Raw genomic sequence first — 15673 nt, forward strand, 5'->3', positions numbered from 1 at the left:
GAGCACTCCAGTTGGTAAAATTAATGGCAGTGATTCATTCTCCATTTTTACTTCTCTCTAGCCCTCATCTTGTCAGACGTTTAAGTGTTTTAAACCCCTCCCCCCTTTTTTTTACAGTTTATTTGAAAGAGACAGTGCAAGCAGGGTAGGGGCAGAGAGAGAGAATCCCAAGCAGGCTCTTCAGAGTGGAGCTCGATGTTGGGCTTTAACTCATGAACCATGAGATCATGACCTGAGCAGAAACCTAGAGCTGGAGGCTTAACCGACTGAGCCATCCAGGCGCACCAACGTTTTAACCCCTTAATCATGACACTAAAATGCCTTTTGCTCACAGTCGTCAATGGCAATAATATATGGCAATATTTATTTATTTAGAACATGGTTCTCACTATGTGATCCGTGGATCCTTGCAGGAGTCTGCAAGGTTAAAATAATTTTCATAATACTTAGATATTATTTACCTTTCTCACTGTGTTGACATCTGTACAAATGGTGTGAAAACAATATTTGGTCAGACTGCTGTGTTCCTTAGTATGAAACAAGGCAGTATTCATTGTTAAGAACTAACAGTAAACACACATACAGAGAAAACCATATTTCACTAAAGGACATTCTTGATGAAACAGTAAAAATTGTTTTCACTAAATTTTACCTTTAAGTTCAGATTTTTAATGCTATGTGTGATGAAATAGGAGGTATACATAGGGTATTTATGTCATTGAGTTGCCCACTGAACTAGCAGCTTTTTCATAGAACATCATTTTTACTTGAAACAGTAGCTAACTTGGGTATATGGCAGATATGTCTTTGAAGTTATATACTTCATTTACATTTACTTTTTTACCATTTTTGGTTTTCTTCATTTGTTCTTATGAGTTGATGTTACCATCTTGGTGTCATTTCTTCTCTTTAATAAAGTTTTGTTTGCACCACTTCCTTTGTGCTATTATTGTCAAATATATTACATTTTCTATATGTTATAGACCTAACAATACAGTTATACACACATATTGTTTCATATACCTGAGGTAGAAGAAATATGCATTTATAGTGTCTTTTATAATTGGTTAATTACCTTTACAAGTGTTCTTGGTTGTTGTTGTAATTACAGTGGCTGATGTAAAGTATGCTCATGTGTTAACGTCTCTTTCCACAGTGAACATATGATGGGCTCATACATACAATGAAACCTAGGAAACCAATGGATGTTATTGCTCAGATTATTCCGATGTAGCCAAAGGGCTCCTTTTTGCCTGAATGATAAATAACAATATGTCAAATTATTCCAAAGCCTGACAGAATTAAAATATAGACTTCTGGGTGTCCAAAGATTCAGAATAAGTGTTGATATAAGATGGGATCTCCTCCCCCAGCAGGATCGAAGAAAGTAGTATTTAAGGTTTTGGTCTGTCAGTAGTATAGTAATTCCAGCTGCTAATACTGGTAGTGAGAGGAGTAACAGGACAGCAGTAATTAGGACAGATCAGACAAACATATGTGGTATTGAGATATGGTAGGGGGTTTTATGTTAATGATTGTAGTAATGAAGTTAATAGCACCTAAAATTCAAAAAAACACCTGCAAGATGCAAGGAAAAAATGGTTAGGTCCACGGATGCTCCTGCATGGGCTAGGTTGCCAGCTAGAGGAGGATATACGGTTCAACCAGTCCCTGCGCCGGCCTCTACTATTGATGCGAGTAAGAGCAGGAAGGATGGGGGAGGAAGTCAGAAGCTTATTTATTCGAGGGAATGCTGTATCACGTGCTCCAGTTATTAATGGCACTAATCAGTTCCCAAAGCCTCTGATCATGATTGGTATTACCATAAAAAAGATTACTAAAAATTCATGGGCAGTGACAATTACATTATAGATTTGATTGTCTCCTAGTAGAGTGCCGTGTTGGCTGAGTTTGGCTCAAATTAGAAGGCTAAGGGCGGTTCCTACTATGCCAGCTCTGGAATTGAATAGGAGGTAGAGTGCTGATATCTTTATGGTTAGTGGAAAATAGCAGTTTATGAGCATAGGTAAAATGGTTGAGTAAAGAGCATTAGAGTGTAAATCTAAGAACAGAGGTTTAAGCCCTCCTTTTGCCAAGCTCTGTGGTGAAATATCACATTGAATTGCAAATTCAAGGAAGCAGCTTCAAACTCTGCCGGGGCTGCTTCTGCCTTTTTTTTTTTTTTTCCTAGACAGCAGGAGAAGCAGATTGAAGCCAGTTGATTATGATATTTAGCTGTTAACTAAAATTTCGTGGGATGGAAGCCCACCAGTCTAGTAAGGACTTAGCTTAATTAAAGTGTTTGATTTGCAGTCAGTTGATGTAGGATAGATTCTTGCAGTCCTTAGAGTTGGGTGTGCATGAGTTGCTTTCAACCTTAAGAACTTGTTTAGTTATTTCTTGTAAGGTGGCTCTGCTAGCAACAAGTTCTCTCAGTTTTTGTTTATCTGAAGTATCTTTATTTTGCCTTCATTTTTGAAAGGCAGTTTTGTTGTATATTAAAATTCTTGGTTGACAGTTTTTTCTTTCAGCATTTTGAATATAGGATCTCACTGCCTTCTGGCCTTCATTTTTTTTTATATTAAAATGTTTTTTTAATATTTATTTTTGAGAGAGAGCACAAGTGGGAGAGATGCGGGGGGTGGGGGGTGGGGGGAGGGTGGAGACACAGAATCTGAAGCAGGCTCCAGGTTCTGAGCTGTCAGCACAGAGCCTGATGGCTGGGCTCTAACCTATGGACTGCGAGATCATGACCTGAGTTGAGGTCAACTGACTGAGCCACCCAGGCGCCCCTGGTCTTCATGGTTTCTGATGAGAAGTTAATATTATTGCGGTTACCTTGTACACAATGAGTTATTTTTCTTTCTGTCTTTCAGCATTTTTACTGTTAAATCCCAGTGTAGATCTTTGCATGTGTCCTACTTGGAGCTTGTTGAGCTTCTTGGATATGTATATTAATGGTTTTCAGCAAATTTGGGGAGATCTTATTCCTTTGGATATCTTTAAAATGTAGTGTGTCTTTCATTACTGGAGGGCAAGTGGCTGGGAGGGGATGTGTTAAATAATAGGTATCATGGAGGGAACTTGTGAAGCACTAGGTGTTACATGTTAAGTGATGAATTACTAAATTCTATACCTGAAACTAAGATTATACTGTGTATTTAAATAATTGGAATTTAAATAAAAACTTGAAGAAAAAATGTAGTATATTTTTTAAACTGAAACTCTGTATGTACCCTTTTTAACACTGACTCCATATGCTGACCTCCTAGCCTCAGGCAACCACCATTTTACTCTCTGTCTCTATGAATTTGATACTCTGTTTACATCTTTTTTCTTAAGTTTCTTTATTTCTGAGAGAGAGAGCAAGAGCGAGCATGAGCGGGGGAGGAGCAGAGAGAGGGAGACACAGAATCCAAAGCAGGCTCCAGGCTCTGAGCTGTCAGCACAGAGCCCGATGCGGGGCTCGTACTCACGAACTGCAAGATCATGACCTGAGACGAAGTCGGACGCTTAACCGACTGAGCCACTCAGGTGCCCCACTAGTTACATCTTATAAGTGGGATTATACAGTGTTTGTTTTTTGTTTAGCGTATTTTGTTTAGCATAATGTCTTCAAGGTTCATCCATATTATAGCTGATGACAGAATTTCCTAGAATTTGTATATTCTTAGGTATTGAAATTAGGTAGTCCCAATTCCTGGGTATTGAAACATATTTTTTCTTCCCCACTTGTTTTATTTTTGCTTCACTTTTATACTATCTAGTTTTGAATTATTGCCTGTCTAGTTTTATACATTGTTGTATGTATGCATCTAGTAAAACCTCTAAATTGAGAAAGTGAAACCAAACAAATATGCTTTGTTACCTTTGAGAAAAGTTGATAGTGGTTATACTGTGGATATGCTGTTTATGAAATAGCTAATATATAAATTATAATGTAATTTTGGAATACATAATTTTGGGGTCTTCTGTTTAAAAAATGTAAATGATGTTACCTCTCATTTGAGTATGATTTTGTGAAATTGGTGGTTCTCATTTTTTTTAAACTCATAGTCTGTATATTTGAGGGACTGTGACACATTTGCATCAGTAAACAAGACATAATTCAGTAGTGGTTCCCTGTAAGGAGGTCATGACTACTCCACCAGTGAGTTTAATATACCCAGCTGCCCCAAAGTCACTGGTTAGTGTGTTTTAACTACGTGTGGCATAATCATTTTTATTCTTTTTCAAGTGCTTATGAAATTGTGCCATGTAACTTCTTTTAGTTTATTTTAACCAGTGTTGAGATTTAAGGCATCCTTTGCTCATGACCATGGTCTACCCACTTCACTTAGAACTATTATTTTGATAATAGCTACCTTGAATATGTGTGGTCTTGGAGTGATTGCTGAATCCTTGCCTCACTAAGGATAGACACTGAATGAATATTGAACACAGCTATCATTCCTTTTAAACTTCTTGGTTCCTGGAGAGTATTTGTGATTTGAGGTACTTGTTATAATTTCCCTCAAGGTTTTTAATAAAAGTGTTTGATTAATATATAAAACATATCATTGGTCTGTAAATAAGCTCTACAAGTAAGTTGATCTTGTATATGGTCTTTTATTTCCTAAACAGAGACTCTACAGGGGCAGGTAATTCACTGGTCCACAAGCGGTCTCCTTTACGTCGAAACCAAAAGACCCCAACATCCTTGACCAAGCTGTCTTTACAGGATGGACATAAAGTCAAAAAGCCAGCATGTAAATTTGAAGAGGGTCAGGATGTCCTAGCTAGATGGTCAGATGGCTTGTTTTATCTTGGAACTATCAAAAAGGCAAGTTACCTTTATATATCTTTTACTGTTTTTTTACAGTAAACTTTTAATAATTTTGAATTTAAATTTAACTTCATGTTTTTGACTTAAAAACAAATCACCATAAATATTCCTCTGCATTTCAGATAAACATATTGAAACAGAGCTGCTTCATCATATTTGAAGACAGTTCTAAATCCTGGGTTCTCTGGAAGGACATTCAAACAGGCAGGTGCTACTATTTCTCTTGAACGTGATTTACACTGAAAAATTGATTTTCTTTAGCCTGTAATTTTCTTTCTTTCTTTCTTTCTTTCTTTCTTTCTTTCTTTCTTTCTTTCTTTCTTTCTTTCTTTCTTTCACCTATTATTTTCTAAGTGTTTTCTGTTGAGTACAGTCTATTAAGATAAGGCAATCACTTTTGAGGAGATGTATTCTTTATACTTCTCAAGATGTTCTACTCTGTCGCAGACTCTGGAAGAAAAGGAATTATTCTTGTTAGGGTAGAGGTAGGCTAAAGAACAGATGCATCAATGATTGCACATCTGTAAACTGTTAGGGTCTGTCTAATAGCTTTGAAGAAAAATTTTTAGCCACTAATATGAGTAACATTTTGGGCTTCAACTGCCACTTGATTTTATTAGTAAAAGTAATGTAGAGAGCGCTGCCTGGGTGGCTCAGTCGGTTTAAGTGTCAAACTTCAGCTCAGCTCATGATCTCACAGTTTGGAAGTTTGAGCCCACATCCGGCTGTGTGCTGACAGCTTGGAGCCTGGAGCCTGCTTTGCATTCTGTATCTCTCCGTTTCTCTCTCTCTGCCCATTCCCTGCTCACGCTCTCTCTCTCAAAAATAAATAAACATTAAAAAAAAAAAAAAGTAATGTAGAGAGCTAATATTTATTGAGAACATACTATTTGCCATATCTTTTGGGGAAATTAGCATATATTAAACAGGTTTAAAGTATTAGAAATGCTCATTAATAAGAATGACTTGAAATGACCATTTATGGTTTTTATGTTTAGATAGGAAAATGAGACTATATTTGGGTGCAAATTAAAATGAATACAGGTATGCTTTGGTTTGGTTATAGGTAGGTTTCTTGTAGTGTTTTCCATTTTATTATTGTAATAATTCCTATAATTGCTGTGCGCTCTTTGAATCTGTTAAAGATATTTTTTAGGTATCTCTCATGAAAAGTGATTTACAAAAATATGAATATTAAAATCTGAGTATTTTAGCTGCACACTAAAGCCCCACTTTTTTTTTTTTTTTGAGTTAATAGGCCTGCACTAAGACCTGTGTTTCATATCTCATAGAAAGGAGATCTAAATTTACTTTCCCTAAAGGATGGATACCTTTCTAAAATATTTAGTGATTGGGTTTTGAATTTGAATCTCAAGTGCAACTCTATGGTAGGTTACTACTGTCTGTGTGTGTGTGTGTGTGTGTGTGTGTGTGTGTGTGTGTGTTTAAGTTTATTTATTTTGGGGGTGGGGAGGGGCAGAGAGAGAATCCCAAGCAGGCTTTGCACTGTCAGTGAGGACAAGGGCTGAAGTGGAGCTGATGTGGGGCTCAAACTCATGAACCGTGAGATTATGACCTGAGCTGAAATTAAGACTCGGATGCTTAACTGACTGAGCCACCCATGTGCCGCTACTGTGTTCTGTTTCTTGATTTCATTCTTAATTTTTTTTAAAGAATAAAGTTTTGATAAAGGAATTAGAAATGTTCTAATTACCATCTACATAATTAGTACTCAGGGCTTAGGTGGGTAACTCAATAGTTCTTAGTCTAGTAAGATGTCTTTTCAAGAGGAACTTTTTACAGTTCTTGGGACTGATTAAAGTACTGAAATTATGTTTTGCATCTATAATTGAGGAGTCAGTGAGAAAAGGGGTAGGAGAAAAATAGGGAGTCTCCAACAGTAGTAATATTGAGCAGATCTTGTTACCCTACATACCTAATTATCTTTACTTTCTTAGTTTGTAAACATGGGTCTTTCTCTATGGTAGAACTGAAGTTGGTATGTATGTATGTATGTATTTATTTTGAGAGACACAGAGACAGTGTGAGTCGGGGAGGGGCAGAGAGAGGGAGAGAGAGAATCTCAAGCAGGCTCAGCACTGTCAGTGCAGAGCCTGAAGCGGGGCTCAAACTCAAGAAACCACAAGATCGTGACCTGAGCTGAAACTGAGAGTCGGACACTTAACCAACTGAATCACCCAGGCACCCCTGAAATGGGGTTTTTTGTTGTTGCTTTTAATGTTTATTTAGTTTCAGAGAAAGAGAGCATGAGGGGGGAGGGGCAGAGAGAGAGGGAGACAGAATCCGAAGCAGGCTTCAGGCTCTGAGCTGTCAGCATAGGTGTGGGACTTGAACTCACAAACCGTGAGATCGTGACCTGTGCCAAAGTTAGACTCTCGAGCCACCCAGGTGCACTAAAGTGAAACATGTTTTATGCTTGTCTCTTATTTCTGTGTCCCTTTCAATTTTTCAGTGTTCCTTCAGGTTAAATATAGAGCTGTTTGTCTTTCTGTCTGTCTCTTTCTTCCATCCCTCCCTCCTCCCTCCCTCTCTCTATCCATTCCTTCCTTCCAGACAGGAAGAAGAAAGCCAGTAGTACATATAAAAAGTTGTGAAAGTGATGGAGGTGCATGTCCAACATCTGTATATCAGTTTAATGGTCTGTGATTGTTTTTGCTCACTGGTTTCTTTTTATTATCCTTAGAATTAAAATGCGAAAAGGATTGCTCCTTGGCTATTTAACTCTTTATAGCAACCAGAAAGTAGCACAAATGTAATTGGAGCAAGTGTAGAATGAACAAATGAATCTGAAAACTGCATTATGGCAGATTCAATGTGGAGAGTAGCTTTAGTAATTTTCTGCCTACAAAAAACTTGCTAATAATAGATATATACCAAACTAACTTAATAATTTAAATAAAAATGTGTTTATTTTGAGGGAGAAAGCAGGGGCAGGGAGAGAAGGAGAGAGAGAATCCCAAGCAAGCTTGGTGCTGTTAGTGCAGAGTCCAACGCACGGCTCAAACTCATGAACTGTGAAATCATAATAGCCAAAATCCAGAGTCAGACACTAACTGACTGAGTCACCCGGGCCTCCCAAAATAACTTAATAAATTGGAGTAATTTCACCCATCTAATAAGATTCTTTTAAAAAGTTTATGTAAATAAGGAAAAATGTATAGTCAGTCATGTTAGTACTCAAATGTGCATTACAAAAGGGAGATAGGTTAAAGTAAGTAACTTTAAAAGGATTTTTAATTTTAACACCTAACACTATTATTGTTTCTGTGAAAATAATAAACTACTGATGGCAGTGTAAATTTTTATTTTGGGTATTACTTTAACTGTTGCATTGAATGCATAAGAATGCTTTATATTCTTTATTCAGTACTGCAGACTCAGTTCTAGCAGTTTATTCAAAAGTAAAAAAGGTAGGTGGAAAATATTTACTGTAGTTTTATTTTTATTTTAATAACAGAAAATTTGATATATCTAAGACAAAATCTGGAGTCTTTGGTCCTTTTCTAGGGAATGGCAGATTTGGACTGAGTGGTGTCAGGCTCAGTCCAGTTGCTCTCCTGACCGGAGCCATAAACTCGGAAGCTATGGAGGCCATGTCCTGCCAAGTGTAGAAGGAAGTAAACAAAACCTGGGAGAGGTGGGGAGAGAGGACAAGACAGTAAAATAAGTCTGGAAAAATGCAAACAAACAATTTGCTAACATACACCTAAGAGTAGAGGCGTAATAAAGTAAATTTGGTTTTTTCCACTCAATGGAATATTATGCAGCTATTAGAAGTTATTAACAGCAGTGTGAACAATACTTTTGATAGAAAAAATATTACAAAATACTGATGAAAGGAATCCTCTCACAGTGGAGAGAATATAGACTCTGGCATATCTGTATTTAAATCCTGGCCTTGATATTTTCTCAGGGTCTTTGGGTTAGTTACTTTATCTTTCTGAGCCTCAATTCCTCTCTATAAATAGCTTACTTACCTAATAAGTTGTAGAATTAAACAACATAATATATGTCAAGAGCCTAACAGTACTTGGCCCATAGAAAATAGTAAATTTTTATTATTGTTGGCATGTGAATAAACCATGTAGTTTAACTGTGAAATTGACAAGAAGAGAATATTGGGAATAATGATGTTAGAGTGTTAAAATTGTTTCTAAATTTTGTGGAATAAAATTGTTTTTAGAGTAAAAATGCCTAAAGAAGAAATAATTTACCTATTCAGGCAAAAAATATAGTTAATAACTGTGGAACTCCTTAACTTTTGTTGCACTGGGATTTTGTTAGGATACTTTATTGGACACCATATTTCTAGATTTTAGAAGCTGGAGATTAAATAATTGGGATTCAGCTTCTTTCATAAATTAGTAAGTAAAAAGAAATGTTCTGCATCCAAAGAGAAAGAGGTCATTGACATATCTTCTTTGTCCTTTTTCTTCAGTATCATGATGATAGACATTGTAGGGTGAGCAAATACATGTATATAAGTATATGTGTATTCTGGAGATTAGTTCCAATGTCCACAAAACATCCCATCTCCTTGTTCCCCAGGGGAGTGGGAATGTTAGAAGTGAATGATAAGGGATCTTGCCTGAGAGCTCTTTAAATTATGCCCTGTGCTGTAAAAGCAGGTTAAATTATCAATGTAGGTAGATAGGCATCTTAAGTGAAAGGTGGGAGATAGCCTTTTGTAGAGAGTATTTTGCCTTGAGTAGAAATCATTATGTTCTAGTGAGTAAACACTGCCAATATGGGGTATCTACTGAGTCATAAAAAGTAGTTGTGTTGTATGAAATAACTTCTTTATTATGACTGTCTTTTAATGCATATTTTAAACATTTCAGGAGCCACTGGAAGTGGGGAAATGGTCTGTACAATATGTCAAGAAGAGTATTCAGAAGCTCCCAATGAAATGGTTATATGTGATAAGTGTGGCCAAGGTAAACATTGATTTCTTATAATCTTGTGGAAAAGTTTTATTACATACTTAATGCTCCTGTTGAAGATTAATGATTAAAAGTACTTTTTACATTGGTAATTTGAAGCTGTTATCATAAATTTATTCAGTTATAAGTATATTAATGGAGAAGAGAATACTAAAATGCCTTCTTGAAATTGTGTTGTAGTATTTATTAATAAAATAGAATTTGCTTTATGCTTTTTTTGATATTAAGGATATCATCAGTTGTGTCACACACCTCATATTGATTCCAGTGTGATTGATTCAGATGAAAAATGGCTCTGTCGACAGTGTGTTTTTGCAACAACAACAAAGGTATCTTTTAAGTGTTTTGGGCTAAAGCCCTAAATGGAATTTGTAAGGTACTCTCAGCGTAATGATTGTGTACGTTGAAAGTTTATTTGACTGCAGTGAGCAATCAGTGCCGGGTAGAACGAGGTGATGCTTATTGTTTGACTAATGATGCTTAAGTGACTTGCTACTATCCTTGCACTTATTTTCGGATAGTGAGTGGTCTTGGAATTGGGGCAATAGTTTGAAAAACAACAAAATAAATAAAGATTATTACTAGTCAAACAGTTTGTGAGATGGTAAGAAATTTAGAATGGAAATTTCTTCAGAAGTTTCAAAAGCATTTTATGTTAAAGAATTATGTTTAGAATTTTATCCTGCACTTGTTTAAATAACTTTTTCCCTCTAATATAGAGGGGTGGTGCGCTTAAGAAAGGACCAAATGCCAAAGCATTGCAAGTCATGAAGCAGACATTACCCTACAGTGTGGCAGATCTTGAATGGGATGCAGGTCATAAGACCAATGTCCAACAATGTTATTGCTACTGTGGAGGCCCTGGAGAGTAAGTAAATAGTTACTTCATGCCCTTTAAGTGATTTCTGTTTATATTATGTACTTTATTTTTGTTATTGATTGTGGTGTGGGAATGATAGTGAATTGTAAATGCTTGGAAGTATCAATAAAGAAAATTAGGGGAGAAAATTAGAAGCTGTAGTTAATATTCATCTTTATCATTGTTACCTAAATAAGTGAATCATAGTTCTAACTAAGAACGTTTACAAATTTACCTTTAACTTCTGAACACTGCTCCTAGTTCTGCTCTTTGGAACCAAACAAATACATCTTCTCTTTCTTAGGAGGTAACTCTTAAAATATTTCAGTCCAGCAATCATATTTCCTACTACCATGACTCATACCAATAGTATTTTTTTTCCAGGTCAAACTCTCCGTTACTACCAGACATTCTTTATGACATGATTTCTAACCTCTGTCTTTGTTGTTCTCCAGTTTTTGAGTATTACTCTTGAAATACGGTGTTATGATTAGAAAATGCATTGTTTCCAGGAATAGGCTCACAGATTATAATTGGGCTCTTAGAGTTCAGAACTGATGCTCCTGTTGTTGCAGGGAGAGATTGTATTTACTACCTCTCAGATTGTCCCATTATGTTTTTGGGATCATTTTGGTTTTGTGGTGGTCAACTAATACCTCTAATTCTTTTTTGTACAAGCTCGTATTAAGGCAAGTTGTGCATCATGTATTTGTACTACATTTAAAAACCACTAGTGAAGCATTTTATATTTCACTCTTTAAATTGTAATTATTGGTTTCTGGTGTCTTTCTTCCTCTCAGATTCAGTGTTTCTCTTAAGACAAGGGTGCTGTTTAGGAGAATGCTGGGACATGATTCATTAAAATATTATCTGTTCAAATGTGTGTACTGAAAATGTCTATAAAGTTTACTTATGACTGGGACATAAGTTGTTCAACGATGAAACATGAATAAATATGTAAATTAACGAATTTTTAGTTCTTCATTCTGCCATATCTTGATGGAATTATTTATTTGTGATTTGACATTTTTATAACATTTCTTAGCTTTTGGTTGCTTGCAGATTTAAAAAACATTGTCTTGTTTCCTTAATCACTTATAAAAGAGATACAGTGAAGAGGCATAGAGATTGATCTTTTCCTTTATTCATTTATACCTACCATCTAATTTGAAGTATTACTCAAAATAGGTGGAAATCATCATAGACATTTTATAACGTGGATCATTCATAGTTCTTTAAGTACCATGACTACATGAACTATGTTTGACACTGCTAGCCACTCTTAACTTTAATAGAGGATCTAGCTAAGTACTTGGAACATAATTAGTATTTATTAGTCTTTCGATGAATGAATGACCTTACTTAGTATCAGTCTTCTTGCCTTTGCGTATAATATGGCTTACAGTTAATGTGGGGCTCACTTGTTGAGCAAAAGAATTATTGGAAGAAAGGCATTATTTGGGTAGCACGTAAGGATATCCATACCAAAACCATGTACTAACTGAAAGAAGGATATCCTTAGCTAGTGATTCAATTTTAGCTTCTTCAGCTATCTGAAACTGAACAAAACCTGTTACAAAGCCTGTACACCTGTTAGAGTCTTTGATTAGATTTGTAATTATGTTAGCCAAATTTATTAAGTTGCTATATTCCATTCCTTTTCATTATAATGGACAATAATGGAAACAGTATGAAGATATATAAAGCTGCTTATGGCTGTTTGGTTTATGGGGCAAACAGCTGTACACATCAGTAACCTCTGAAACTGTTTTCTCTTAGTGGGGAGAGAGTTGATGTGAAAAAAAAAAAAATCTCAGGTTTTTTTATTTGACAGAGATTCTTTACTAGTGTAGGAACCAGGCACTTATTGATGAAATAGTAGATGTATCTTTAAAGAGCTCGTAAGTTCTCATGAATGAGAGAGGAGGGATGAAATCAGTAACCTTTTTGGGAAAGAAAATATTTAACACTAAATTTAGCAGATATGCCATAGTGTAATCATAACAGTATTTTGTATAATGCCACTTTGGGTTTTGGTTTTAAAACTTTACCTGCAAACATAGCAATTTTAATCTTAACTTTTTTCTTATAGCTGGTATTTAAAGATGCTACAATGCTGCAAATGTAAGCAGTGGTTTCATGAGGCTTGTGTGCAATGCCTTCAAAAGCCAATGCTATTTGGAGACAGGTGAGAAGGGCACTTGAACTTTACCAATCGATATATTTTTTAGCTTTTATACTGTAGTTATGTTTGCTGTTGCAGATTTTTTTTTAAATAATTTTTTTAAAGTATATTTATTTTGAGAGAGACAGAGTGCAAACAGAGGAGGGATGGGGGGAGGGAGACCCCAAGCAGGCTTTGCAGGGTCAGGACAGAACCCTATGTCAGGACCGAACCCACAAATTGTGAAATCATGACCAGAGCCAAAATCAAGAGTCGGATGCCTAACCAGCTGAGCCACCCAGGTGCCCCTGTTTCAGATTTCTAAAAGGAATTACAACAGTGATTTGTGAAGGAGTCACCTTACTGGGAAAATATTGAGTAATATATTTAAATTATGCATAATTTTATCTTATTTTGAGAGAGAGAGGGGGAGCACGCATGAGGGATCAGAGGGAGAGAGAGAAAATCTTAAGCAGGCTTCACACTCAGCGCAGAGCCCAATGTGGGGCTCGATCTCATGACCCTGGAATCATGACCTGAGCTGAAATCAAGAGTTGGACTCTCAACTGAGTGAACCACCCAGGCGCCCAAATTATGCATAATTTTAAAATACACATAATTCTTGTGCTTTTAGATGTTATTCCGGAACACTTTGAAGTATTTGATCAGTGATTATATTTACTCCTTTTGTCCCACATGCTCTAAACTATTTCCATTGGTACCTTCCTTTAAAGAACCTCAGAGGGATCCTGTGACAGAAAGTTGGAAAAGGCCATAGAACCTTGATACACAAAATATGCATCTGCGTTCTAAAGAATTTCCAAAAGCAGACCTAATGTGCTTTCTTGGTTAGGAGAATATGGAATGGCAGAATATGGAATGGCTCTAGGAAGAAAAATGAAAGACAGAGCTCTGAATTTGACATAAAAAACCTGGGTTTAAATGTTGACTTATGTTGCTTACTATCTTTTAGAATTTAGGAAGATCAACTTCTCTCCTTTTATTTTACCAGATTGTTTTGAGCATTGAATATAACATTGTATGTGAGGGCTGTCATCACAATTCATGTTACACACAAGCCATTAGAAAACTGTATGTGTATATGAATCTGTGTGTGAACTGTGAATGTCTCCTCTGTAATTAAAAAAAAAATACTTCTGCCTCCTATATATGAACTATTTCATTATTTGTTGTTACTGGAAAAGAAATTTTTTAAATCACAATGTCTTAATTCAGATTAGGTTTTGCTTTTTGTATCAGTCATCTATTGTAGGATATGTACTTGCTGAATATTAGCTTTAATTGTTGAATATGTGTACCCTTGATTACTTAGCATACAACTTTTCTTTTTTCCTTAGGTTTTATACGTTTATTTGCTCTGTCTGCAGTTCTGGACCAGAATACCTCAAACGTCTACCATTACAGTGGTAAGTATGGATATTTCTGTTAAGGAACAAAAAAGGGCCATATTCTTAAACTTAATAGGGTGAAATGCTTGGTTTAAATAAAAATTTGTTTTTCTTTATGCCTAGCTTTAGTTCTTTTATTTATCCTTAAACCTGAGGTCATCTTCACTAAAGATTGTCTAGTCTTATTGCTGAAATGATAAGGCCATTTATTTTCTGATCCATAAAATGTAACTGTACATATCTTTTAGATTTTTAAAATTCTTATTTATTTTTTTATTAAAAAAATTTTTTTTTAACGTTTATTAATTTTTGAGACAGAGAGAGACAGATCATGAATGGGGGAGGGTCAGAGTGAGGGAGACACAGAATCTGAAGCAGGCTCCAGGCTCTGAACTGTCAGCACAGAGCCTGACGTGGGGCTCGAACTCACAAACCGCGAGATCATGACCTGAGCTGAAGTCCACCGCTTAACCAACTGAGCCACCCAGGCGCCCCTAAAATTCTTATTTATGTTATTAATTCTTTTGGGACTTCAGATGAGAGAGGTCTTATACCAAATATGCCAGTTTCTGCTTTAGTGTAATTTTTGGGCGTGGGAAAAGTGTGATGAGTTTTGGAGATTTACTGACAAAATGCTTATAGTAAGTACTTAGAAACTTTCATTGAATGCTTTATGTATTTTAGGAAAAGATAAGATTTAACTCATGAGTCAGATAAAGTCTGTTAAAGTATGATCTTTGCTATGGCTTATATGTAAGTGAAATGGAAAATTTTTATTGTAAGTTTTCTTAAAGTTACATCCTCTTTGAATGAAAGAGATTATTCAGATATCTTTTACTTTATACTGACTACTTACTATAAGTAAATGTTTAATGTTTTCCTGTTATTTTCATATGTAATGATTTATTACATTGTGAATATGATTTATGGTATTGACCCTCTGCTTACCTAAATACTTCACTTTGGATTTTTTAATTGCTGTTTTTATTTGTAAAAATACGATTTTTTAACAATAATCAAAAGCATGTTTTTGTATATTTTGATTATTTTTGGATTCCAGGGTAGATATAGCACACCTATGCCTTTACAACCTAAGTGTTATTCACAAGAAGAAATACTTTGATTCTGAACTTGAGCTCATGACATATATTAATGAAAACTGGGATAGATTGCATCCTGGAGAGGTAAGTGGTCTTAGGGCTAACTTCATTAGCTACTTGATATCTTTTTTGTTTTGTTTTGTTTTGTTTTTGTGAAAAGCAGCCAAGATACATGTATAAGTCACACATCTAAAGTAGGGTTTTATTTTTAGTTCAGGGAGAAATAACTTTGAGGATATGAAGACTAGCCCTCTCATCCTCCTGTTGCCTGTTTATTCAGGGAAAAACGTAGACGGAGGAAGTAAATTACTTGATTCTTTCTTTTCTGAAGTGAGAATCATTGTAAAGATAT

The 15673-nt window shown here is 35.6% G+C and overlaps 1 protein-coding gene across 5 annotated transcripts in view; it reads left to right on the forward strand.

The window, feature by feature from the left end:
• The window catches only part of MTF2 (metal response element binding transcription factor 2), a 77838-nt gene that overhangs the window by 44664 nt on the left and 17501 nt on the right, over positions 1-15673 (forward strand). For 3 of the 5 annotated variants that reach the window (XR_006296659.1, XM_043575581.1, XM_043575578.1), the window contains exons 2-9: positions 4624-4822; positions 4948-5029; positions 9688-9783; positions 10018-10118; positions 10509-10657; positions 12741-12836; positions 14171-14239; positions 15282-15405. Coding sequence is in view for 4 of the 5 variants with exons in the window: in XM_043575581.1 (XP_043431516.1) it covers positions 4624-4822; positions 4948-5029; positions 9688-9783; positions 10018-10118; positions 10509-10657; positions 12741-12836; positions 14171-14239; positions 15282-15405 (916 nt within the window). In the remaining variant the exon portion in view is untranslated. Of the gene's footprint in view, positions 1-4623; positions 4823-4945; positions 5034-9687; positions 9784-10017; positions 10119-10508; positions 10658-12740; positions 12837-14170; positions 14240-15281; positions 15406-15673 lie in introns of those variants that run through there. The other 2 variants (XM_043575582.1, XM_043575579.1) reach the window with 2 other exon arrangements.

Source organism: Prionailurus bengalensis, chromosome C1 (assembly GCF_016509475.1).
Source record: "Prionailurus bengalensis isolate Pbe53 chromosome C1, Fcat_Pben_1.1_paternal_pri, whole genome shotgun sequence".
Classification (NCBI taxonomy): domain Eukaryota; kingdom Metazoa; phylum Chordata; class Mammalia; order Carnivora; family Felidae; genus Prionailurus; species Prionailurus bengalensis.